General features: G+C 39.4%; 1 protein-coding gene across 1 annotated transcript in view; it reads right to left on the bottom strand.

Annotated features, from left to right (window-relative positions):
- Window positions 1-814: 814 nt before the first annotated feature.
- Window positions 815-27,547, bottom strand: part of arglu1a (arginine and glutamate rich 1a) — a 43,132-nt gene continuing 16,399 nt past the window's right edge. Inside the window, exons 2-4 of the mRNA XM_039745932.1 lie at window positions 27,316-27,541; window positions 24,070-24,153; window positions 815-1,438 (exon numbers count right to left, since the gene is read on the bottom strand). Of these exons, the coding sequence (XP_039601866.1) occupies window positions 1,274-1,438; window positions 24,070-24,153; window positions 27,316-27,541 (475 nt within the window). The 3' untranslated portion in view covers window positions 815-1,273. The remainder of the gene's footprint in view (window positions 1,439-24,069; window positions 24,154-27,315; window positions 27,542-27,547) is intronic.

The raw sequence follows: 27,547 nt of genomic DNA, 5'->3' as shown, positions 1-27,547 counted from the left end.
TCCTCACCAGTTTGCCCAGGCGTGTGGCGTCCCTCTTCTTTGTGCCTCAATTCTGTCTCTTGAGCTCTTCAGGCAGTTCCTTTGACCTCATGATTCTCATTTGCTCTGACATGCACTGTGAGCTCTAAGGTCTCATATAGACAGACAGGTGTGTGGCTTTCCTAATCAAGTCCAATCAGTAGAATCAAACACAGCTGGACTCAAATGAAGGGGACCTCAAGGATGATCAGAAGAACTGGAAACACCCGAGTTAAATATACGAGTGTCACAGCAAAGGGGCTGAATACTTAGGACCAGGTGAGATTTCAGTTTTTCTTTTTTAATAAATCTGCAACAATTTCAAAAATTATTTTTTTTTGTCTGTCAATATGGGGTGCTGTGTGTACATTAATGAGGGAAAAAATAATTTAAATGATTTTAGCAAAAGGCTGCAATATAACAAAGAGTGAAAATTTGAAGGGGGTCTGAATACTGTACTTTCTGTACCCACTGTATGAATGGAGAGAAAAGCCAAGCAAAAACACAACACACACACACACACACAGAGACAAAGACATTTCCAAGTAGAGACTTTTTATTTCTCATTTGTGATTATTATCAGCTTGGGGGAATATCCAATAACAATGCCAAATAAAAATAATAATAAAAAAAAAAAAAAATTCTTCTCCCTCCTTCCCACCCCAGCCCACCCTCCCAACATGCAGCAGTTATTTCCTTACCTGGGTCAGGATTGCCATTGCAGAAAGTGTAATAGAATTTAACATCTTATTACTTACAGATACAATATTGGGGTAGAGGGATGAGGGGTGGGTGGGGGTAACGTACCCATTTCATCAACCCAAAAAAAAAAAAAAAGTTTAAAAATGAAAGATGGAACAACCGCATCTTTTAATTATGACATTATCTTACGTTACATTACATCACACAGGATCTTAAGAACACAAAAAGAAAATCTCTCATCAGTTTTGTTTGGTGCAAAAAAAAAAAAAATAATAATAAAAAAAAAAAAATTGTGGAAGAGGAGAAATTAATAAAAAAAAAGGGTGGTGTGGTGGGGGGTCCACTGTTCGAGACGGATGAGAGAAAGACCTTTTGCCAGTTGAACATCAGAATGAGGAAAATCCGTTTAAAATCATTTGCTTCTTTTCGTTAAGAAAGATTGTTGAGCACAGCCCACATCAGTATAAGCCAACTTGTCAAGACTTTCCGGAGAAAAAACACTTCAACATGAAGCTACCATACACAGTTTTGAAAAAAGTATACAAGCTGCAGTTTATTCACTCGGCTTTAACGTAAAGGACAGCTTGGGCCTCGACTTCCCTTTGCCCAGAATGAGTTTCTGCTCCTCTTTTTGCTGACGCTGCCTTTCTTGTTCTAATTTCATCCTTTCCTCGTGAATTTTTCTTTGCTCTTCAACAATTTTCAACTGCTCCTCAGCCTGTAGTGGGGGGGAAAGAAGACGACAAAGATACCATTAAAGATTCAAAAATAGATAGACAGATAGATATGAAAGGCGCTATGTAATAGATAGATAGATATGAAAGACACTATGTGATAGATAGATAGATGTGAGAGGCACTATATGATAGATAGATAGATTGATGTGAAAGGCACTATATAATAGATATGAAAGGCACTATATAATAGATATGAAAGGCACTATATGATAGATGTGAAAGGCACTATATGATAGATGTGAAAGGCACTATATGATAGATGTGAAAGGCACTATATGATAAATAGATAGATATGAAAGGCACTATATAATCAATAGATAGATAGATAGATACTTTATTAAATAAACCAGAAAAGCTGCGATCGGAACCCAAAGATGCGAGTCGCCTGCCTATCCCACTGACAGCAGGTCGCAAAAATGTCTGCCCGCTGGTTCAGCTTTTTAGGATTCTCATTCCTGCCTCTCTGGATGTTTGGACTAACGGGCAATGCTTACCTTTCTCTTTTCTTATGGAAATAATAAAAGCCATTTAAACCCCACTGAGTCTGCCCGGCGATGGACTGGCTGGCGCCTTCTCCAGGGTTTGTTCCTGCCTTGTGCCCCATGCTGGCGAGGGTAGGCTCCGGCAGACCCCTGCAGTCCTGTTCTGGACTAAGTGGGTTAGTGTCTGACCAATCACAGAGTCCCAATACTGTGTTGGTGGGCAAACTGAAATGGCTCTAATGAACCCACCCCGTCAGCGTCCTCCCTTTTCAGGTGACTTCATGCACGGAGCCATTGCCACACCTGAAGATTCACAGCTTTGGGACCCTCTTCTGTTCTAATCCCACGCCACTCTCTAACCCTGTAGCAGTGCTACCATTAGTTAGAACTGCATCTCCCGGCAGTCCTTTCAGGGGCTGTTGGGGGTCAAAGGTGGCCAGAGGGGTTTAAAAGGAGGGCAGGGGTTGAAGGGAAAAAAAAAAAGTTGGTTTTGTTTGTTTGGCGCTTGTATTTATCTGTTGAATTGCCTGCCGTTTTTCTGCCATACATCTTCGTGTCCTGGATTGTATTGTTTGTTGGGGTCTGGAATCATTGGTCTACCTGTCTACTGTTTACTGAGGTCGGTGTCTGGATTCATTGGCTTACCCGGAAGAAGGAGTGCTCCTGAACCATTCATCTGTCATCATACTTCAACAATTACCGGTAGGACTGTGTTTTTCCATTTCCCTCTCTTCACGCAAATCGCTGGACTTAACTTCACCGCTGCTCATTTCATGCATGGACTTTACTGCGTGTTTGTCGTGTTTATCTGTTAAATGTAATATCGCCGAAGGGATTAGGGGTGGTATTATTGTTTTCCTTTAGTTAATTTAATTTCATTATACTTTTTTATCGTTTAAATTCCCAGCGTGTTTTTCTTTGTTGTCTCTGTAGTGTGTGAGTGTGTGTGTGTGTCGTGCCAAGGCTGGGGTTGTCCCTGGTAACCCTCGAGTAAAATAAATAAATCACCGTCACTCACGACGGTGTGAATCTTAGCGGCTTCTGATCACTACAACCCTCCTAAATCCAGGCTGGCAATGGCAGTTGGGTGGCTTCAGCATAGGGTGCAAGGCAGGAACAAAGCCTGGAGAGGGCGCCAGTCCCCACACACACACGCGGGCCAATTCACCAAACCAGCACATCTTTGGACAGTCGGGGAGCAACCAGAGGAAACCCTCAGAGACCCTGGGAGATTCAGTGGTGTCACGGGACCCTGGTGTCCTCACTGTGAGGCAGCAGTGCTGCTGTACTAAAGACAAGCCGTCAATCAAATAAAATCAATGGAGCTGAGCTTCTCTGTACAAGAGCCCCCCACTAAGAGGGGCTTTGCCAGAAATGTTCTGTACCTTCTATTGAGCAAAACATCCATCTTATTCAAAACCTTCTGCCCCTGCTCAGTAAAATCAAAAAGCTCAAATCTGAGTAAATACTCATTAAACGCCATAGAGAAATCAAAGTTGGTTTTGATGTAAGGGCATCTGGTTTTAATGCCAACTTGAATTTATCAGTCTAATAATAACTAGGGGACTTCGCTCGCCAACCCCCCAGCCTGTGATATGCGCCAGCCTCTTCGTGTCTCTGCCGCTCGCGTATGTGGATTTCACTTTCACCAAACAACAACTCTTAATTCTCGCAGATACGCCTCCTCATTGTATAGAAACACGACTTCTCCCTGATGGCAACCCGAATTAGACGATCCACAAGTCTCCGACTTAAAAGTTTAAATCCAAACAATATCTACAAACTTCTGTCATATCACCCATGTCCAAAGATTCAATCACTTTTTGCTGTTCTGCTATTTCACTGAGTAATAATTTCCGTTTGTTTGCGCTAATGTCATCTTTACTATCCTTTTTTTTTTGAGACTTTTTAATTTTCGTACTTCCATTATCTCTAACCTGCTCTGCTTGTGTATTGCGCTAACGTTTTTGAATTCTTTACGACATTCTACTTTGTCATCTGCTCTTTGTCTTTTATTTCTGGCCCCAGGCCTGGTGAAATCTCTTGGCACAAAGTCTCGTCTGGCGGGATGTGAAAGTATCTCTCTGAAAAAGTCACGTCTCGTCTCCTTCCAAGATTTTTTTTTATAATGTAGAGATAATAATAATTATTATTATAATTTATTAGAGGGCATCTGGTTTTATTATTAGACTGATGCTGCTCAGCTCAGGACCACAGACAACTCACATCTGTGTGGACAATTCCTTCTCAATCTTATCCTCATCACTGACTTTAGCTTTTTTAGTACAAAGCTATAAATCCTTTTTGTGCCTCGACAGTATTACCTTGTCCAAAAGTACTTTTTTATTTTTATATACTAAATGGCTGTGTAAGGTCGTGCTGTAAAAAGCCCAGGCTCCTAGAAACTACTGAAGTCATCAGAAAAGAAACTGAAATGCAGAGTCGGTGGGTTTCGTTTTGCTGATGTGCTCGCCTCACTTGTCTATCAATGGCTAAGAGAGTTTGTCTTTCATCGGCATTTTCACTTTGATGGCGGAGTCGCTTTCTTTCAGCTTCATTGCTGTAGCCTTGCACTTCTTTCTTCGTCCGACTCATTAACTTGGGGCTGCCTTGCCAGCTCTTTCAGCTTCATGCTGTAGCCTGGCACTTTCAGTCCGGATAGACAGACAGACACACACAGACTGTTCCACTCATAGACATTCATGTGTAAGATTAATTTTTAATTTGCTGGCCCCAGGCTGTGCTGTTAATGACTTGGGAACGGGCAGTGCAGACCCGAGTGCGACCAACATCAAACACTGACGGGCAGCACGGTCATCCTGTCAAGAATTGTTCAATTTTTGAAAAAAGCTGTTGCTACAAAAAATAAATAAATAAAAATGGCCCCTTCATTTGTACAGTTTGCTTGATGGCCAAAAACAATTTTTCATTTTTCTTTCCCCGTTTACCTGCTCCCTGCTAGCCCACTTCAGAGATGGTGGCTGTTACCTTTTTTTAGCATGTGGAAGCCTTTTTGAGATGTCAAATATCTCCTGAACTAATAAATACATTTAAAAAAAAATTCAAAAAGGGTCTTTCCCAGCATGAAGTGAAATTTTCTCGCACTTGTGAAGTCTCGCTACTCAGAACTTAGGATGAACACAATAACCATTTGTGGTGGGTGGTCTACGATTATAGCAAGGATGTTACATTAAAAAAAATGTATCTTGCTCTTGTAGGAATTACAAGACCTCAAAAATTGCACACATATATACACATATACTGTACATATACATACATATATATATATACATATATACATATATATATATATATATATACACACACACACACACAAGTTGTGATCGAAAAGTCCGGTGAAAGCAAACAATTCACTGCCGGTCCATCTTAGAGCCGATCTTATCACCAGTTTCAACTCGTTTGATATCGTCAGTCGTTTGTGAGCCACTGTTGAATTCAAGTTTGCCGTTCATAACGGATATCGAGCAACGCGTTAACATAAATTTTTGTTTCAAATTGTAAAAAGCTCAGGAAACCCATCAGATGTTAAAATCGGTTTATGGTGGCACCGCACCGACAATTAAGTCCGTTTTCAAGTGGTTCGATCGATTTCGTAATGGATCTGACTCAGTTGAAGATGAGAAAAGATAAGGACGTCCTTCAACTTCAATAACCGAGGAAAATGTTGAAACGGTTTCATTCTTCATCACGACAACACTCCTTGTCACACATTCTTTCTAGTACGACAATTTCTGTCGAGCAAAAACATTACGCTGTGTCGGCATCCACCTTATTCACCAGATCTGGCACCGTGCAACTTCTGGTTGTTACCTAAATTGAAAATGACCATGAAAGGCAAACGATTTCAATCCATTGAGGACATCCAGGCAGCAACGACAGCCCAACTAAAGACATTCTCGAAAGGAAACTTCCAGAACTGCTTCGTGAAGTGGCAGGAGTGTTGGGATAAGTGCATTTGAAGTGGAGGAGAGTATTCTGAGGGTGACTAGCAGTTGGAAATCTTTTACTGCAATAAATGTTTCTTTTTCTTTTTTTTTAAAACATTCACCGTATTTTTTGATCACATCTCGTATATATTTTTGTTTTGTTTATAACCTTTTTTTTTCCTTTTTGTAAAACCTGACTTGTGTTTGGAACATTATTTGATTTTAATAAAACCAATAAAATTAAAAAAAAAAAGTTAAGAAGGCAAAACTGGGATGTGGGACCATAAAGGTTGAGAAACACTGGTGTAAGGAAGGCAGTGCGGATTAAATAAGTCAGAATTAGAGTGTGTGTAGAGAATGTGGGGCAGCGCCAGTCTAAACAAACCTTAAAGGGCACACCAAGAATGCAAAGACAATTTCTCCTCGGGGATTAATAAAATGTATCAAAATAAAGTAAAAGTCAGAAAACAATTATTTATTTAGTATTATTATTATTTTTTTTTTTTTTACAAGGTCTCATAACGAAAGGCTTATTACTGTGGTTAGTTTTGGAAATTTCTAGAACATTAAAACAATTTTTCCTGTGGTCCTTGGTCATAAGTATGAATCACCTCAACTCAGTTGTAAACAGCACACGAGTATCTGTCATATCTCTATATCTATATATGTACATATGTATATACTTGATATATGTTGTCACACACGTGCCACTAGGAGCGAGCCGAGTGGACCAAATGGAGGCGATTACCTGCCAGGCCGGGGGTGGCACGGTGCTCTAAACCTATTTCTGTTATCTCTGCAGACCAAATACAGGAAAACCTGCCCGATTTAACGTCACTTCCTGTTCTGGCGCCCAGACTGACGTCACTTCCTGTTTACAGTATATAAAATCTCCATCTTTTCCAAACCAGTTCAGTTCAATCTGGGAACTCAACCTGAGAGCATCCTCTTATTTCTTTAAACCTTTTGCAGCCAGGGACAATATACAGGTGGCTGCTCCAAACCTTTTTCAGTGTGTTGAGACTCATTCTTTTACTATGTGTGTGTATCTATATATCTACACACACACACACACACACACAGTATAAACACACACACACTCTAGGGGAGGAAAACATAAAAAAAGCCAACACTTGGACTGAAATGTCAACCTTCACTGCTGCAATAACAATAAACAAATGAGAACAATAGGAAACAAAACAGCACAGCACAAACAAGCAGAGAACAATGCCAATTGTGTACAACACCAAAAGTCAACTGGGAATCCTTCCATAAATTGTGTGACCACCGACCTCTTGCAGCCACTACTGCTTGACAACTCTGGTATAATCAGCTTAACTGAAATGGTGGTGGTCGTGGTGGTGGGGGGGGGGAGGTGGGGGTGGCATTACCTCGTGAAATCTCACTGCTGACCACTGGCTGAGGGTCATGTGAGTAGATGTTGGGCATTCCAAAGGTTAGGAGAGCACAGAGCAGGCATTGTTTCTGCTGGCAGTTGTTCCTGTTGAGCAAGGGTAGTTTGGCCATGCCCTCTCACAGGGACCAGTCTGATGTGTTGGTTGTGCTGTGGTCACACAATGGCAACCAGATCATGGAGTCATCTGTCCAGCTCGTTTGTTACAACATACATTACAGACAGACTACCAGCATGCAGCATTCCACCCAGTCTCTTACAACTGGCAATACCCTTGGCATTATGGAATATACAGAAATCCGACCAAAGAAGGCCTTGGTCTTGATGTGACCCACAAGCTTTGTAAAGGTGACCTGATCAAGTGATGCTGCATTTCAATCACTGGGTAAAATTAAATTTGACAAGTTTGATTGTGGCTGGCAAAAAAGGCAATGACTCACTGCACAAACTGGGCTGCTGGTCTGAAGGCTAACACACAACTTTAATCTTCTCACTCCAGTAATTATGGATCCTTTTTCCCCATTTACATATATATTAATAAAGTTTATTTATTCTAATCTACACACATACACACACAGACTGATTTCTATTAGAGCTAATCACGTCAACAAACTTGTATCCTGACACACTCTGTGAAGTTCAGATTTTGCCACAATATCACAGTCTCTTTCCACCAAGATGACAATTAACTCTCAGTCAAGTTTAGCTGCCACGTAGATTCAAAGATATGGTGGTCAGCAGTACAGAAAGGCCGTCTTGAATTGCTTGCCTACAAATGCTGGTCCACAATTAATTAAAACATAATGTATATATTGAGTAAGGCCTTGTTCACACGGGCGTTAAAATCAAGCGTTTTTTTTGCGTTCGTAGCGTTCGGTGAGCGTGGATCAAGCGCCGAGTGTTTTCTATACGTAGGAGTCAATGAGAGTGTTCACACGGGCTTTGGTGACGTGCGTTTGTCCAGCTGCGCATTTATACGGCATCAAAAAAACGTTGCATGCAGCTTTTTCTTGGCGTTCAAAACCCAACGAACGCAAGGAAACCGCTTCTAGTTCGTTTTCTGCGCGTTTATTTTACACTTCTGAGGAGCGGGGGGGTAGGGGGGGCATTTCAGTGCATAACACCGGTGTAAGCGCATACTCGACTACTGTTTCCTTACCTCAAAGTGACAAGTAGTCTCTCTTCGGGGCTAACACCAAGTCGCATATTGGTTGATCGGCGTGCAATGTGGCATTGCACCAGCTGCAGCAGACAATCAAAAGTGGAAACCGACATCCGACAGTAATTAAACTTTCGTGAAAATGTTCGCATTTCTTCATAAAGCACAAAAAAACTTCCTTTAACCCGACGTTGTGCAGTCAGAGGATGAACTTAGTAGCGGTGGCGATTTTTTCTCTCCTTATGTCGCCGTATTACAAGTATTTTTAAAACAAGAAGATTAATATCTAACATAGCAAAATGGTCCATATTGAAAGGAGGCACCTCAAATAAAACGACAAGGGCTTTCATATCCAGTTCCCGACACTGCCTCCACAGGTTAACACACAAACTACAATTTGGACTGCAGGCTGGCGTTAGACAGAGACAAACGAACGCCGGTGTAGAAGTCAATTGATCGCCACCACAAAATGCAACATAAACGTCTAGGTCGTTCAGAGCAAGTTCGTTTATCCAAAACCTTAACGCCCGTGTGAACAAGGCCTAAGTGTGCGTGTCTGTGTAGAGATACAGATACAGTTCATGTTAATAAGAATTCTAATTCTTTACTTATTCCTTTATTCACTTCTCAAAGCACTTTACATAGACAGTGGGGAGAATCTTTAACCACCACCAATGTGCAGCGCCCACCTGGGTGATGTGATGGCAGCCATTTGTGCACCAGTACACTCACCACACATGAGCTGTTAGGTGGTGAATTGGTAAGAGAGAGATAGCCAATTAAACACGAGGGATAATTAGGGGGCCAGAATGACCAGGCCATGGTTGGCAATTTAGGATACACCCTGCTCTTTCCAAAGTGATCTTTAATGACCACAGACAGTCAGGACCTCAGCTTTACATCTCATCTGAAGTACAGCACAGTGTTCCCATCACTGCACTGGGGTCCACATTCAGAGCACAAGGTAAGCTCCCCCTGCTGTCCTAACCAACACCTCTTCCAGCAGCAACCCAAGCTTATCCTAGATGGTCTCCCATCCAAGCACTGGCCGGGCCTGAACAGGCTTAGTTTCAGGTGGGTGACCTGTTTTCAAGTTTAAGCTATGAATATTATTTTTTTTCCTATGAAAGTAAGCACACACACACCTCAGTTTTCACATTTCAACCATCAACAAAGATCTAAAAGTGAAATAAATCTAAAATGCCCCATGCATTCTGCATCACATGCAAATTTAAAATCTTCACAGGCGAGTTTCAAAGATGTGAAACTGAATCGGTACTGATTGGCAACGCTCTGCAAGGCCTCATTTCAATTCCACACCACTCGGATATTCCATTCTTTTCCTGCCCATGATGCAAGTACAAAAGCTTTGGCAAATTACTCCACAACTACTGCGCTTTTACAAAATACACAAAAAGAATCTATCAGGCACTTGTTTTATTTTTAAAGGTAAACGCAATAGAAACGTGACCACCCAGAAAAGGACTCACTGATGTCAAACTGAAACTTTATCTCAGCGAAAAAAAGCCAAAATAAATCCAATGTGATCAAATATTGAGCAAAAAGTGAACACAGCCAAGGAGATTAATATTTTTTACAGGTACTGTGTGTGTGTGTGTATATATTTTAGGGGACTCTGCCCCCTGATTGCTTCGCTCGCTCATCACTGGGTTTAGTTAACTAGATATACAATTTTAAGAGATTGTCATTTTCATGGAAATTGTTACATATGCATAATTTTCACTTTTACTTTAAAACCTCAGTAAAATATTTGGAATTAACTTTTCTTCAAGATCACAATGCATTTTGATTCCATGTTTGAAAACGCAAAGTATAACTGCGCGTAAGTGAATTTAGTTTCTCTCTAATAAATTGCCCAACTTTTTCGAATGTTTGTCCCTGCTTACTCTTCTTTGCTTAGTTGTTGACGTGTCATCTAGAACGTATAAAATTATAGTCCTGATAAAATTTATAAGAACTGAGTGTGCAGGAAGTGTGTCTGCCAAAAGCATTCACTCAACTGAGAGGTTAGATGCCCGTGGTATTGTTTGAAAATGGTTGTTAAGTATGGCGTGACTTGAAAAAAAACTCATGTTAAAAGTCTCCGTCTCACGCGACTTCATTCCAAGTTTTTTTTTTTATTATATATATATATATATATATATATATATATATATATATATATATATATATATAATAATAATAAAAAACTTGGGACGAGACGTGACTTTTTGAGAGACTTTTTGAAATTAGATAAATAGATAGATCTATTATATCTATATATCTATATCTATATATCTATATCTATACACACACATACACACATGTATACATATACACATATATACACACATATATATATATACACATATACACACACACATATATGGGCTGTAGAGTGGGTAGATAAATCCTTCAACTATGACTCCTCTGTATTTAACATGTTAAAGTATTTTCCATGTTGATTAAAGGAAGGCAACATACACGTCACTTAACCACAGAACTACTGGCTAGGAGGCTGACTCTCTTATCATATTGGCCAGTTTAAACAAAAGACAAGGCCCGCTGAACACACATCAGGCCATAGCACACACCTCCACCTCCATCATTACACTTGTTTACACTCAAATGAACTTGTTAAACACATTACATTATATCTGAAATAAAATGAAAACACTTTTTGAAATGTACCCTAATCCAGATTACAATATGTGAATGTCAGGCTGTATAATAGCTCAGTTGAACTTCCCACTAGTAGTAACACAACAATGCACCGGGCTTTATTCTTACATCGGATAAGTACTTAATTCTGACTATTGTTTGTGAAATGGGACATTTGAACTTGCTGTATTTTTTTTTCATTACAATTTAAATTTATTACGAGTTGGTACATTTTTGCCAATTCCGACCCCAGGTACCCAAAATTGTCTCCAACAGCCCTGATAAATAAATAATTAATTAAATTAATTTTATATAGAGAGAGAGATGTACTGCATATAGGAGTGGCAGCAGGAGATGCGGCTTGGTGAGGCACATTGCTGGGAGCCCATGTGACTGCAGTGACCTGAGCCTGTGATGAAAGGTTGGCTGCGAGTGTTGGACGGATGTCTGAGTTAAACAGAGATGTCGATTTTAGAAAAGATGCACCAAGGCTTGAGTGTTTTCTTGAACAGATTCCTGTATCGTGATTTTAACCTCATTTTTAATAAATATTTATTTATTGGATTGTTATCCCCTCCACTTTCACTGATTAATTTATTTATCAGAAGAAGAATTTGATACACTACGCTACTGGAACAGTTTTTTTGTTAAATTGATTTTAATAAAAAGCACTGACACCTTTTGCACCAACCCCTTTCTGGATGTGTGTGTTCCCTTTTGCCTGCTTCATCTCTGTCTATGACTATCAGCAGTTTTGGGTTGAAGAGGCTCCAAGAAAAGGCCAAGGCGCCAGCCCGGACAATCTCAGGGTGAGGTTGATTATTTCCTATTGCAAGTGTATATACACCGATGAGCACAACAATACCAAACACCACCTTTCTAATATTATGCAGGCCTCCTTCATGAAGCCAGAACAGCTGTGACCTGTCGAGGCATGGACTGCACAAGACCTCTGAAGGTGTCCTGTGGTGTTTGGCACCAAGACTTTAGCAGCATATCCTTATAGAGTACTCTTCTAAAAAAAATAAATGTATATAAATACATATCTAAAAATCTACAACTACTAACAACCAACTGCATCTTTTTGCATTAATATAAGGAGTTAAAAAATAGAACGACGCAACTTTGACTTGAGAGTGTACAAATGTACGAAATTTGTTAACTGGCAGGAAAGACATAACGACACATTCCTAAGCCTGGCATTTTACCACCCCAATGCTTTGTGCCATTCATGGGAGCACTGGAGCCAACTGTGTGCCTGCATGTGTTTCAGTGCACTCAGGTGAACAGTGACCCTGCACCACAAGGATGGATTCTTTCACTTAAAGCATCGTAATAAACAAAGTTAATGCCCACATGACTACAATGTGAAGGATGGCATGTTAAGTGACACAGACAGAGTACTGGAGATTAAACTAGCCATCAAATTTCTATAAAAAAATACAAGGCAGAAACTTTCAGTCAGAACTTGAAGTCAAACCCAAGCTACAGGACAGCACTGGCAACATTCCAAGAATGCACTTAAAATGCATGTTATTTCTTGCTCTAAAAAAGTAATACATTAAAAAAACATCAATGACTTATTAAACAGAAAATATGAAATATGGAACTAAAAATGTGCTGACAGCACTCCATCATTATATTCAGATGTTAAATACGGTGTCCCGCAGTGCTTAGCACTTGGACTATCATACCTCCACTGTGAACTATCATTAGAAAACATCAGTCATTTTTACTCATGCAGATGATACCCTGCTGCACTTTTCTTTTAGAACAGAAGACGGTGTTCTTAATCAATTGTGTCAGTGAATTAAAAATGTGGATGGATAAGACCTACTCGTCTTAGAATACAAGAACAGAAATGTTATTTACTCAGAGGAAATGATGGGGGCAGCCATAATATTAATAAAGTATCTATCTATCTAATATTCTTAATTGTTCTTTCAATTTTTCACCCAGTTGATGCAAACAGTAGGGTTTAGTAAATCAGCACACAATCTTTTGACACCAGTATGTCTTTTAAAAGAAATTACAGAAATATCTATAATATGTATTTTGTCCAGTTTAAAAGCAGGAAAAGTAAGGTCTGAGAAATTCCACTGTAGATTGCCCAGGAAGGTGTGAGTGGCCGCAGTCTTTCGGATTTTGCTGTAACTCAGTGAGGACCCCCAAGAGGTTTATTTTCTCCATTGATGCTGCTGACTGGAGGTTTGATCTTCCTCTCCTCCGTTGCTTACTGGACTTAACTCAATGATAATGTTAGCGGACAGTTCTGTTTATCAATATGGAACTGCTCTGTCTATGTATTGCTAGGGGGCTTCGCTTGCGAACCCCCCAGCCTGCGCTATGCACCAGCCACTTTGCCTCTGCCACTCCCGTTTGTGGATTTCACTTTCACCAAACAACAAATCTTGCAGATACGCCTCTTCGTTGAAAAGAAACACTACTTTTCCTTGATGGCAACACAAACTAAGATGATCGACAAGTCTCCGACTTAAAGTGTAAAGCCAAACAATATCTACATACTTCTGTCATATATTTGATCTCTTTTCGCTTTTACCTTTTCATCAATATCGTATAGAATTTTGATTCCGTGTTTGGACGTACAGCGTGACAACGCAACATATAACTGCGGGTGAGTTAATCTCGTTTCTTTCTCTCTACACGAACTGCGTCTGACAATAGCATTCACACAAATGAGAAATGATTGAACTGTGCGAGTGGTTGTAAATGTTTTAGATGTGGACAGGACTCTTCCAAACCTCTTTGCATAAAGTCTTGTCTCGCGGGATTTCACCAAACAACAAACCTTTTAACTCTCGCGTATACGCCTCTTCATTGGGAAGAAACACTACTTCTCCCTGATGGCAACACGAATTAGACGATCTACAAGTCTACCGACTTAAAGTTTAAAGCCAAACAATATCCACATACTTCTGTCATATCACCTATGTCCATATATTCAATCTCTTTTCACTGCTCCATTATTTCATCGAGTAGTAATTTCCATTTCTTTGCGCTAATTCGATCTTTACTATCAGTTTAATGAGACTTTTGAATTTTCATACTTTTATAATCTCTAACCTGCTCTGCATGTGTTATCACGCCAACATTTTTGAATTCTTTACGACGTTCTACTTTGTCATCTACTCTTTGTCTTTTATTTCCGACCCAGGCATGGTTAAATCTCTTGGCACAAAGTCTCATCTCATGGGAGATGAAAGTATCTCTCCGTGACAAAGTATCGTCTCAGGACTTTTTTATAGAATAGAGAGATGTAATTGATAATGTGGTGATTGTATTTTGGCATTTTGCCTGTGAACTTGTTAGAGCACTCAAGTGAAGAACGTCCTACAAAAATAAACTGAATTATTACCAAGTTAATATGGCACGTAATTTATATGACTAATGGATGATACCTGTATATTGTAATTAGTTGGTTTTAATTGCATGTTGCAAGTCGTGTTACAAGGTCAACATATTCATTAAGTAAATAAAATTTTCAAACACAGTATCTCCAGTTCAGGGTTGTGAATGGCTATTCAGCAATTCCACAAATACAAATGAGAGCATAAAATTCCAACATTGTTTCTTTTTTCCCAAATGAATTTCAGTCGATTTTGATTTAGCAACTTCCATTTGTGAACTTGAAAAAGAAACAAGCGAGTTTTGACTTGGATGATTACGCAGTAGCCATCACAGACAGTGATGTGTCGTAATGGACTTTGTTACCGTTTTCAATTACTTTTGTGCACGCGTGGCACAGAACATAACGGGCAGCACCATGTGCAGCCGTGCAGCCGACTCGGTGACAAGTGAGCAGCTCGATTAGCCGCTGGCCATTTCACTGGATCAGTACAACTCACTGCTTGCAAGTACGCATCCCAGCCGTGTTGTTCTCCGGAGTACTGATGAGCGGGATAAGTGACCCTCTTATCAATCCCTCCTTAAACACAGCATAGCACGTCTCGGCTAAGGGATTGGGAGTCACTTACTGTGGCTTTTTGTGTCACCTTTATGCCTCTAGCGATACTGTGAGGTACCGTGTCATTATCAAAAACCGTAGAGCATGAGATACTGTACATGCCCATTGATCATTTTGGTTTTGTTTTGTGATTTAAAGCCCATTAACTTTGTTCCACTGTCATTTCATTTACAATTTTAAAATGCTTTCTGTAAAGTAAGATATAAAGCTTTATGCTTGCTTATCCATTAACAAGCATTTCCAGTGCAAGTTTCAGCTCACATACAAAATGAGGTTTCGATCACTGGCAGGAAACCCAAAGGCTACCGGTATTCAAATCCTGCACGTAAGCTTCACAAAATTTTAGTGTGCAGCTCAATGAGGGGCTATCTGGCTTGAAGACAAAGGGATTTTATTGTAAGACAGTCTCTTCAACGTACATACAATTGAATAAAATCTATTCCTACCTCATTCGTCAGCTGCTGGTAGATATTAATCCATCTTTGAAAAGGCTACCCACCAGCATGCCATCAGATCAATAAAAGACAATCATTAAATGGAAACACAGATCAAACTAAGTATAGTACTTGAGAGACAGAGCTTATAAATAACTCCCAAATCACCATTCACAAATTTACACAGATACATACACATATATTTTTAAAACTAGGGTGCCGTCTGCCTAAATACGTCAACTGAAAGGCTCTCAAATCACATCCCCTATCATAAATACATACCAAAAAAAAGCGGCTTTCATTTATAAAAAATAAAAAAAAAAAAAATGTGTGTGTGTGTCATTATTTTAGTAGACCAAGGTGAATAAAGCTCAGAGGCTGGGGACAGTTTAGACCAATTTGATACTGGTGAAAAAAACAAAAATGATGTACTTTGCAGTTTGTCGCTTTCTATAACGTTCATGTAAAGTCTGAAAGTGACAAAGAGCAGCAAAAATACAAGACAAAGAGCTGACTGACCAAAAGCACACTCAGCAGTTAAAAAAGGGAATGGTAGTAATACTCACATGCAAGACAATTCGCTCACTCAAAACACGTGTTATCATCACATTGAAAATGAACTGAAATCTTAAGCTGGATTTGGCGACTTGATCTCTTGCTAGGTTACGTAATGCACAATGATTGGACTCTAGTTGGGCAAGTGAAATCTTAATGAATAGAAGAGCCACATGGCAACCAAACTGAATCATCTCTGCTAACTCTTCACACACATCACCACCAATTAGGAACGTGAATAATGAAGAGGAAAAGGATTTCAACAAATGATGGTGACTACTGGTGCTGTAAGCCTTCCTGCACTTGACAGGATGAGCTGGTACAGATCTTCACAAAATGTTCATTAACAAAAATATCTCTTTTAGACAATAATAACGGCAATGAGAAAAGTGCACTGTTTTTACATAAACAAGGAAGCCCCTAACGTGAACGGCACAATCACTGGGATGTTCTCAGGACAGAGACTGGACTGAAGTATTTCGAAAGATCTCCTAAAGACATTGAATTCACCCACACAGGTTTTACAAGCACATAAGTAGTCTGAAAAACTTGTTTAGTGTAGGAATGGGTGCTACTGTTAACTTAACATCCTGCTAAAGCATCTGCTCAGTTCAGGAGTTCAAAGCACCACAGAGAAGTCTGCACAGAATTTATATCAATGGCACACAGCCTTCTACTCTTCAGGACTTAAACAAAACACGTTGCCGTTGAAAGGCAAGCAGTATTAAATAACTCGGGCCTTCGCGCTTCCAAAAACGTACAGGGCTGTTAGGAACTGCTCAACAGATTTAGGGAGTGCGGCTACTCTTGGGTCACAAGATTACTGAAAAGCTAATTACACAAAAACCTCTTAATTATTTCTTGCATATAGGGCCTATAAAAAGCATTCAACCCCTTGGAAGTTTTAAAATGTCATGTCATAAAACACTGAATTAGTGAGTTTAATTTGTCTTTTATTTCATCGATAACAGAAAAAGACACTTTAATGTCAAAAGTAAAACCAGATATCTGCAAAGTAGTCTAAATATCTCTCTCTCTCTATTATATATATCTCTATATAAATATCTATATATCTATATATATATATATCTATATATATATATATATATCTATATCTATCTATATATATCTATATACTGTATATATCTATATATATCTATATACTTGTATATACTGTATATCTATATATCTATATATATCTATATCTATCTATCTATATATACACACACGTCTATCTATCTATATAGATATAGATAGATAGATAGACATGCATATATACATACATATATTATACCATTAATGGCACACTGCACGTTATACTTGACTTGAGCATTCCTAGTTTTCATCCTCTTTCTCTGTACGTTTATCATTCGTTTGCTCAGAGGTTGATGCTCTTGCTGCTTTCTGAGCAGCTCTTCTATTCTCCACCCTAGCTGCTCACTGCTTCTCTTCTTTCGTCTGCATGTTTTTGCATTAAAACTGACCAAGATAGTTTTTTTGTGTTGCAATTACTTGGTACGTTTTTCTTAATTTTTCACTTAAGCGCCACAATCTTTCTCAAGAATGAATAAAGATATGAAGAGGTAGGGGAAGTGACCGCGAAGGTGGTAGGGAATGAGAACAATGCACGTACGCATGTGCCGCATGGCTGCCTTGCCAAGAGTTGATTCTACAATAAATGAAAACTAAAAAGAGTAATAAAAATCATTGAAAGCGGATAGTAGACGTCATGTAGTGTATGTGTACCAAATTTCAGGTCAATAGGTGAAATGGCTTGCGAGCTACAGGTGATTTAAAATGCTGGACAGACAAACGAACAGCCACGGTAGCATATTACATAAGAAGATAGAATTCAACATCTGTCTGTCTGCTTTTCACAAAAGAACTAAACGGATTTAGATCATTTTTTTTTTTCGTATAATTTGCTTGAACATGCCGGTTGATTTTGTGACTTCTCTCATCATGCTAAATATCAGTTTGGCCGCAGACCGAAGGGAGGGGGAAGCGGGACTTCAGGAGAGGGGAGCTGGGTAGGGCCCTCAGTCTCACCGAGTCGGTCTACGTCTTGGCACTTGTTGGAGTGCACCTTGCCTCCGCTTAACCAGCGGTACCGGTTTGTTCAACAGACATTATCATCTAGAGATTGTTAAGGAGTAACGTTTGACGTTTGTGAGAGACAGATCAGATCTCCACGTGTTTTAGAGGGTAGCTAGTGTTTGGCAGAGATATCACGGCCACATGCTTTTCTCTTCACGCAGGGGACACTCTCCTTGTCAGAACTGAACAGGATCAGATACAGTGCCAATGTTTGACAATGGAGCGTACCTACCTTCCCCTTGGCCAGAATTCCACTTTTTTTTTTTTTTTTAAAATTGATTTTTAAAGTTTGTCCTGTTTCACTACTATGTGGGCGAAGCCACGGGGGACAGCTAGTTAATTATACAAATTACACAATTATTTAGCTCTTTAATAGTCCACCCCTAAATCATCAATAGTGTAGCAGGTTGGTTTCAGAAGTCCCATAATTAGTGCAATGGAGATCACCTCAGTGGGTTTCAGCCGATTGCAGTATAAATGCACCTGTATGTGGAAAGCTGTGGCCTGACCTACACCATAAAGAGAAACGAACATTACAAGCAACTCTGTGAAAAGCACAAGGCAGTGGATGGGGACAACAAAATCTCCAAGTCACTGAATATCTAGGTAAATCGACCATGAGGAAATGGAAATAGTATGGCACAGCGGTAAATGTGCTAGAGCAGGCTGTCCACAAAATTTGAAGACTATGAGTGAGGAAGGCCACCAAGAGACTTGTAAGAAATGTGAAGGAGCCTCAAGCTGCAGCTGCCAAGATTGGAAAGCCCGGGCAGACAGTTGTTGCCAGGGAGCTTTACTGGTAACAGCTTTATAAAAGAGTGGCAAATTGGGGAAGACACACACACACTAGACACATGGGCAGAAAGCACATGGGAGACTCTGATGTCAACTGAGGAAGAAGCGTCTACAGTCTGAAAAGACCAATGTTAAGCTTTTCAGATGACACCATAAGCACCACACTACAGAACACATTACCAAAAACACATGAAGCATGGTGGGAACAGTATCGGGATGTGGGGGAGGCTTCTCTGCAGCAGTCCCTGGAAGGCTTGTTAGGATGGAATCTTAATACATAATTAGAGTAGGAAAACTATGAATGCTCAAGTCAAGTGTATTCACTGCACATTATCATGCAGTGCGCGGTTAATGGTGTAAAATAAAGGCAACAAAATAAAAGGAAATCCATGGGAGAAACCTGGAAGCAGTCTGCAGCCAACCTGCACCGCGTGAGAAGATTAGTTTTCCGGGAAGACGATGAGCCAAAGCAGAAAGCGAAAACTACACAGGAATGGCATCAAAACAAGAGCGTTAATGTCCTGGAGAGGCAGAGTCAGAGTCAACTGAGAATGTGTGTCTGGACTTGAAAAAGGCTTTTCATTCACGATCGCCAAGCGAGCTGAGAGAGCTCAAGTAATATCACAAAAAAAGAATGAGCAAACATTACAGTGTCCCGATGTGCAAAACTGACCTGTGCACACTGATTTGAAGGCAAATACTTGCTTGATTACTGATTTAGTGTTTAATATTTGCCATTAATTTTGACAACTTTGCACAGATCTGTTTTCACTTTGAGATTAAAGTGTATTTTTCTGTTGATTGGCAACAACAAAAAAAAACTAAGAGGTTGCATAACAATAAAACGTGAAAACTTCCAAGGATGTGAATACTTTTTACAGACACAGCATGCGTTATATATGTTCGACGTTACATTAAATGCGTGATGTTGAATTCATAGTACATTCTTTTCCCGTTGTTGGTATTATAATAGCATTGGCAGTCTAAGGACAATTTCTTTGCACACATGGCAAACTTCTGATCATGCGGTGCTGACGAGAAATACAACTAGCATGATTGTTAGTAACATTTAGAGTAAGATTTCTTTATTTTACAACCAAAAAGACTCTTTAATGGCCTTGCAAATAAGCAATGTTAATCTATCACTTGCGTTACAAAGATGCCATCATTGAATCACTTTTGCAATAACTAGAAGTTAAAGCAAAAACAAATTTCAACACAGAGTGAAATTCACCTTAACAGGTGTGCATTTTTATTATGGTCAGTCACACCCTGCTGCTCTTTCATGGCAAACTAATTCACAGTAATTAAAATGTACTGTATATGAAATGAACCATAGCACAGTGATGCTCATGAAATGATGGAAGTTACTTTAGTCAGATGTTTAAAAAACACAGTATGGTTAAATTTCAGGATTGTTTTATTGTCGTTCATTTTATTCCCCTCATACAATAAACTATTTCTGCATGCCATTTTGAGGTCTCCACACTTAAACCTTGGTCTAAAAATAAAACTCTGTTGTCTCCTGAAATAACAAAAGCTTCCACTTTACGTCACGTGGGGTGAGAATTTCCAGGGAAACCACAATATAAAATATACTGAGTTGTTTTCTTCAATGTTTTGAATTAAAAAATTAAGTAAGGGATTTGGCTCTCCGGTAATATGCAATTTTACTGTTCCTTTCTTATTTGGCTGAAGTTCCACTTTAAATCAGATTCCTTTAGGCAAAGAATGTCTCCGCCTATTATACTTAAGAAAAAGCGATGACTCAATTCATTCCATTGAAATTGTTGTTTGTGAAAAGGGATTTTCAAGAATCTCAGCAGCCTACTAAACGGTAATACTGGGAACGTTCATACCCTTTATTTATTTCTGATTCCTTGCGAGATAAACCTTAATGTCTGCAGTAGACCTGACAGCCAATAAATCAAAATGAAATGTCTCATTTTTAAACTAGATTATCTGAGTGCAAACACAACTGTGTACTCAAAATTTAGTGGTCCCACATGTAGTACACTTTATAATAGCATTAATGCTCAGTTTTCACAATAATGTATTTAGTAAAATGTGCACAAAAGTTTCAGTTTTCAAACAATGAAAAGATGTGTTAGAGACTCGACATCTTAATAATAATTCTTTGCATTTATATATAGCGCTTTGCTCAAGGGCCCAACAGAGCAGAGTCCCTTTTGGCATTTATGGGATTCAAACTGGCAACCTTCTGAGTGCCAGTGCAGATCCCCAGCCTCAGAGCCACCACTCCACCCAATACCGCTCTTACAATGTCTGCAACTTCTTTGGAAAGACATTTGTTTTTTTGGGTCAACTATATCAAGCCTTAAGGGGAAATTGTCTTTTCTTAGGACTTCTGGAGGTCAGAGCACAGGGTCAGACATCATACAGCACCCAAGGAACAGTTTTCAAGGTAAGGGCCTTGCTCAATTTGACACCTGAAGTTGGGTTAGCTGTAGTTTTTCCCCATAACAGAATAGCAGAATAAAACACATCACTGCTTGCAAACTGCATGTTTCCTGTGAACAATGTGAGGAGTCCTCTAACAGGAGGCAACAAAAGGATACGACCAGAGTGGAGCCCATGATAATATTTATCTGGACTTTCAGAAAACATCTGATCAAGTGCCATATGAGAGGTTCGGCATCAAACTAAAAGAAATGGTGTAGCATGTAGATGGGGGCAGACACAGGAAGCAGAGGGTGATGGTGCGGGGAATCTCATCAGAATTAGCTTATTTTAAGAGTGATGGCCAGAAGGGGTCAGTGCAGGGGCTGCTGCTATTTTTAATATTTATAAATGACTAGCTGATTACCCAGTGGCTTCACTCACTGAGTGCAAGGAGAAAAAAAAGAAAATGTAGTATATAAATTATTAAACAGTAAAACATTAACATGTAAGAAGTAAAGATACATTGAGCAGTACTGGAGTGCTTTCGGGTAAAGTACATTTTAAAAGGCGCTATAACACAACAGCTAAGTAGCACTAACAGCAGCTTAAGCGTATTTTGATCATCTCTCGGTAGCAGATCCCTTGTGAAGGCGCTACATGACCGATGTGATATAGGAATTACATTTTCTATGCGATCCTGCAAATTTCTGCCCATCAACCTTGCACTACGTGCCTGTGATTTAAGAGAAAAATTATTCTGAGAAATGTGGATGCTGCCCTTTCTGTGCTTAACGGGCAGAAGGTCCAAACAATTCCCAAGTCCAAAACTTAACATGAAGAGGTCGGTATATCTTCTTAGATGTAAACCCTCCATCTTCTTAAAAGAATTCATCACAAAAGCAACCTTGAATGTTGCGGGGTTTTAGTGACCCGAACTCGCCTTAAGGGACAGGAAGTGGTCGTGAAGCACAATTTACAAAGAGAGTTTTGCTTTAATGGCACAGATCACACTCATTCACAATGACTTCCACTCTCCCAGGAGCCGACAGGGCACTCGAAGTGTCACAAACAGTGCAAGAAGAGAGGGTGCCGCCCGAAACTGCGAAGCTCTCGACCCGGTGGAGCAGTCCGACATTCTGTGCCTCCGAGCGTCCACTTTGTTCTCACGACCCCCTCGCAGCTGAAGGAGGTGTCGTCTTCACATTGTTTACAGCTCGGTGCAGTTAAAAAAGTAGAAAGACGCAAAGCTGTTTTTCTCATCTCTTCTACTATCAAGTACTGCCAATTAAAAAAAAGTTATAATGAGGCAGATTCCATGACAGTCACGTGGATGAATAAATAAAACTTCTCTGTCAGAACGCCTGGCGGCGGATGGCTCAGCGCTGGAGTCGAGAGAGGAGGGCTGGGAGAGGGTGACGCGGGGCGCACTTCTATGGGATACATCGACGTGTTTGTGTTTACTTCTTTTCAACATCAGTAAAATAATTCTCACAAAAATAACAATTCGTAAAGACGATATAAAAATGACGTCCACAAACGAAGTGATTAGTTCCTGTATTATAATATGTTCTGGGGTCGTACGTAATTTCTGTTTCAAACACGAAAAGAATTTTATATATTTAGGTAGGAATATAAGGAACAAGCTGGTTAAGTTTGCGGATATAACCAAGACGGGTGGAATAGCAGATAATTTGGAAGCTGTTATATTGAAGGACTTGGATAGCATACTGGCTTGGGTAAATTTGTAATGAAATTTAATGTCAGTAAATGTGAAGTATTACACATAGGAAGTAAAAATGTGAGATTTGAATGCACAACGGGAGGTTGGAAAATCGAGAGCCCACCTTATGAGAAGGATTTAGGAGTCGTAGTGGACTCTAAACTACCGACTTCCAGACAGTGTTGAGAATCCATTAAGAAGAAAACAGAGTGTCAGGTTATATAGCGCCTTGATGTGTGGAGTACAAATCACAGGAGGTTATGCTCAGCTTTATAACACACTGGTGAGGCCTCATCTGGAGTCCTGTGTGCAGTTTGGGTCCCCAGGATACAAAAAGGACATAACAGCATTAGAGGTGGTCCAGAGAGGAGCGACTAGACTGATTCAGGGCAACAGGGGATGAGTTATGAGGAAAGATGAAAAGAGCTGAGCCTTTACAGGAGATTAAGAGGAGATCTGACTGAAGTGTTTAAAATGACAAAGAGAATTAGTCCAGTGGATTGAGACTGTGACTTTATAATGAGTTCATCAAGAACACGAGGACACAGTTGGAAACTTGTTAAGGGTAAGTTTTGCATAAACATTAGGAAGTTTTTCTTTACACAGAGAATAATAGACACTTGGAATAAGCGACCAAGTAGTGTGGTAGACAGTAAGACTTTAGGGACTTTCAAAACTCAACTTGATGTTTTTTAGAAGAAATAAGTGGATAGGACTGGCGAGCTTTGTGGGGCTGAATGGCCTGTTCATGTCCAGATTACTCTAATGTTCTAACTCTTTTCTCGGTAACCCTCTGAATATATTCCACTGCTCCACTTAAGTGAACAGATCATCAGCATTTTGTGAAGCATGAATGACTAAAAGCACAAGTCTCAGTAGTATGTTTCTATTGTATATCAGTGATACACTGCGACTATTCTATTGTATTGATTTCCCCCTCCACGCCATCAAAACACATACCAGTTTAGCTTGAGCATCAGCAATTTTGCGGTTGTTCTCTTCTAATATTTTCTCCAACTCCTCCCGTTTAGCTCGTTCTTCTTCCTAAATGGAAGAGATGGTGAAGTGTTAGATTAAGCAGCAGCAGTTGTAAATGTGTCACAATCCTAACTTGCTCCCTCCTTTAAATTCTTGAGCCCTGACCATTAAAGACAATCAAAAAGCAAACAAACAGTCCTAAAAGCCACCTGCAGTCCTTCAGAACAATTACAAATGCATATACGTATATACAGAGAATTCAGGATTAATGTAATGAATATGCCACAACACATAAAACAGCACAAGTAATATTATCAGACAATTACAAACTGGCTATAAAACGTTCACAGACCAAGACTTCATTTTTGACTTGGATGCAATGTACCTTCAATTGAGTGGGTGAGGCAGTTTTATCATGAAGCCGTTTCTTCCTAAACTCATGGCGCTGTACCTTTAGTAACAAAATACTCTCAAGAGCAAGAAGACTATGTTACAAATGTTAAAATCCTTAAGATGTGTTTAAGTGGACTCATATTACTGTGTAATTGGTATAAGAATAGCAGCTATGTGTCAGGTCAGGTGTGGTTACCTAAAGCTATCACAACTAAACGTAAAATAAGAGAAATAACCATGATGAAAAGGCCAGACAGGCACAGCTTCCCGCTAACACTGTGTTCACTCAGAAACGGTGTGTTCTTTAATCCTGAAAACCCTGTATGCACATATACATTATTATTCTGGTATATGATACATCAGCTACAATGTAAGAATCTCCCAGATTTAGACACCTTTTTTTTCCCTGTAACAATCAAAATCCCTCCCACCAACTAAACCAAACATAATTAAACCCTCCCTGCTCCAAAAAGTTTAATAAGTACTTATATTAAATGAGAAAAAAAAAAGCACAATCAACATGGCCATCTAGAAAATATTTTTACAGCAATTATTTTGTTTAAAATAAAGAAAAAATAAAGAAAATGGAATAGTTTGGCTCACCAATTAATGAATACCTACGCATTCTTTACCTATACTCCTTTTACCAGCATTAAAAGTTGAATATTTACTGTCTTGTCCAGTGTCCTGCAGAGACAGAGAGTGCTCCTCGGCTGCCATACGTGCCAGCTTCCTCTTTAAACTGATTTGTACTGTTAGCGTGGCAACACCTGCATCTGCAGCTCAACCATTTACAAGAAACAACATACAAAATGCAAGCTGAGCTGAGGAGTGCAGATGTTTATGGTAAGAAGGAACAAAATTATGTAATTCATCATTCCTAAGGCAAACAATTAATAAGAAAAATACATGTACTGTTAGTTATTAAAAAAAAAAAAAAAAGTTAAATACAAGTGTTAATCCAAACTCTATGGAAACTGTTGGCCTTATACACAGGAGTAAATGATCAGCTCAAGAGGACCAAAACAGAGCTCACTAATAAATGGATCTTTTAGGCATTAGGTCTGCATGTGCTTCGCAGACAAGATTTACTTAATTACTGCGTGTAATTTAAAAAAAAAAAAAACATGCATGTCAAAAATGAGTGTAAAAAAATGAACTAAAACTTGCCTGCTATTTGACTGTTTGGAGTAACTGCAAACCAAAAAACATACAAAACGGGGAAGGCATGTTATGAAATATAAGTATGTATATCTACAGCAATTTTATAACTGGCAACAATTCTAATATTTAACTTTCTTTCTTTTTAGTTGCTTTTGTGTGTTCAATCCATAGTGCGTGTAAATATCTATCTATTGAGCTTCTATAAAACGGAAAATTCCCCCCTGGGGACAAATAAAGTTCTTTCCTTCCATCCATCCATCCGAATATCAAGTTTCTCGGTTATAAAATAAAACACAATTTATTCAGTTTAAATGAGCTTAAGGGTGCCTAACCCTGATGCACATCTCACACTACGCATCTTTGATTTTCTGGATATGTGGTTTTTGGTCTTTCTGCAATGTTGGTGCAGCCCAGTGTGTACCAGCCGCTCAAGACAGCTCCTAGCCTTACAAGGATGAGCGGCCTAATATCACACAAAAACTCAAGCCACACCATCCTGGAGTACAGAAAAGGTAGAAGAACTAAAAACGGAAAGATCCAGAAGGACCAGGGCACTAGTACGTCACTTTAGAGGGCCATACACTGGCACAAGCAACCTGATTGTGAAGTACAGTAAAAACCATAAAGACTTGCTATGCACTGTTAAGAGTTACTGTTTTATTACACTCCCTTTTTACTACACTGTCAGGTTACATTATAAGATAAAAGTGCAGTGAAGAACTCTAGGAAACCTTGAAGAAACACAAAAACCCAACAAACAACATGCATAGATTTCAAATGCAATGACTCAAGTGTAATCAAGAAAAAATGCCAATGTTTGGAGGTACATTTGAAGATCAAGAGACAAATGGCACAAATTTTTTAATTTAACATAGCAAGTTCGTATTTCACCGAAAGACATTCCTCTATTGCCTTTACGGCCTGTGTCCTAAGTAAATGATGCGTTTCGCTTCTTATTAGGCGAGGGCAGACATGGCATTTTATAATCCTCTCCCAGAAAGCTCAAGACAGTTATTAGTAGGTACTGAAAAGTGTTTCTGAAGAATCAGATCAATTCCTTAATGGCTCCATTGAGCACTAAGAAGGGCCGTGTAAGGAGGCCTAATGATCAGGTTGCTCGTATTTATAGTCTTACATCTAAAGCAGGATATAAGGAAAACAAAAACCACCGCACCCGAGGTAGCGACATTAAGCCACTCGGCTACGTTTTAGATAAGGGGGAGACCAAATTGTTGAGTGAGGATTAATTTATATTTTATATTTATGTGTGTGGATATATAAAGAAAAACAAGGCAAGAATAAAACAGAAATGCAAAAACCTGTTTATTTAAAAAATAAAAAAAAGGAAACAAAAGTCAATTTTCGTTTTAACTTTTTCCGCAGCCATGGCAAAAGTTTCCCATGCATTCTAAGACCAGTGAATTGCACCAAATGTGCATAAATAACTTATCCCACCATACAGCAGGATTAAAAATACATATGTATGGACCCGTAGCCCATATTTACCATGTAAAAAAAAATCAAACTTTGTTCGTCGTCTTCTTGCTTTTTTTTTTTTAAATAAAAAAACTGTTGCAACTTCCAGAGATTTAGAAGCAGCAAGAGTAAACATTCCAGGCCCGAAAGTTTTGCCATGGACTGTCCCCTGCATTTCCAACGACCAAGCGTTACCTCTCTAGCTTTCTGTGCTGCGAGCTCAGCTTGCCGCTGACGCTCCAGCTCCTCGAGCAACTGTTTCTCCATGATGCGCTTGGCCTCCTCCACCCTCCGGAGCACCTCACGCTCAATCTCATCTTTCCGTTTTTCTAGTTCTTCTTCCACTCTCTTGGCGACCAACTCCTCCACCCGTCTCGCCGTCTCTTCTTCAATCAACTTCTCTTCAATCTCCTGTTGGCGACTGGTG

Source organism: Polypterus senegalus, chromosome 2, assembly GCF_016835505.1.
Source record: "Polypterus senegalus isolate Bchr_013 chromosome 2, ASM1683550v1, whole genome shotgun sequence".
Taxonomy (NCBI): Eukaryota; Metazoa; Chordata; class Cladistia; order Polypteriformes; family Polypteridae; genus Polypterus; species Polypterus senegalus.
Note: the sequence above shows the minus strand (reverse complement) of the source record. Positions and strands in the feature narration are given on the sequence as shown.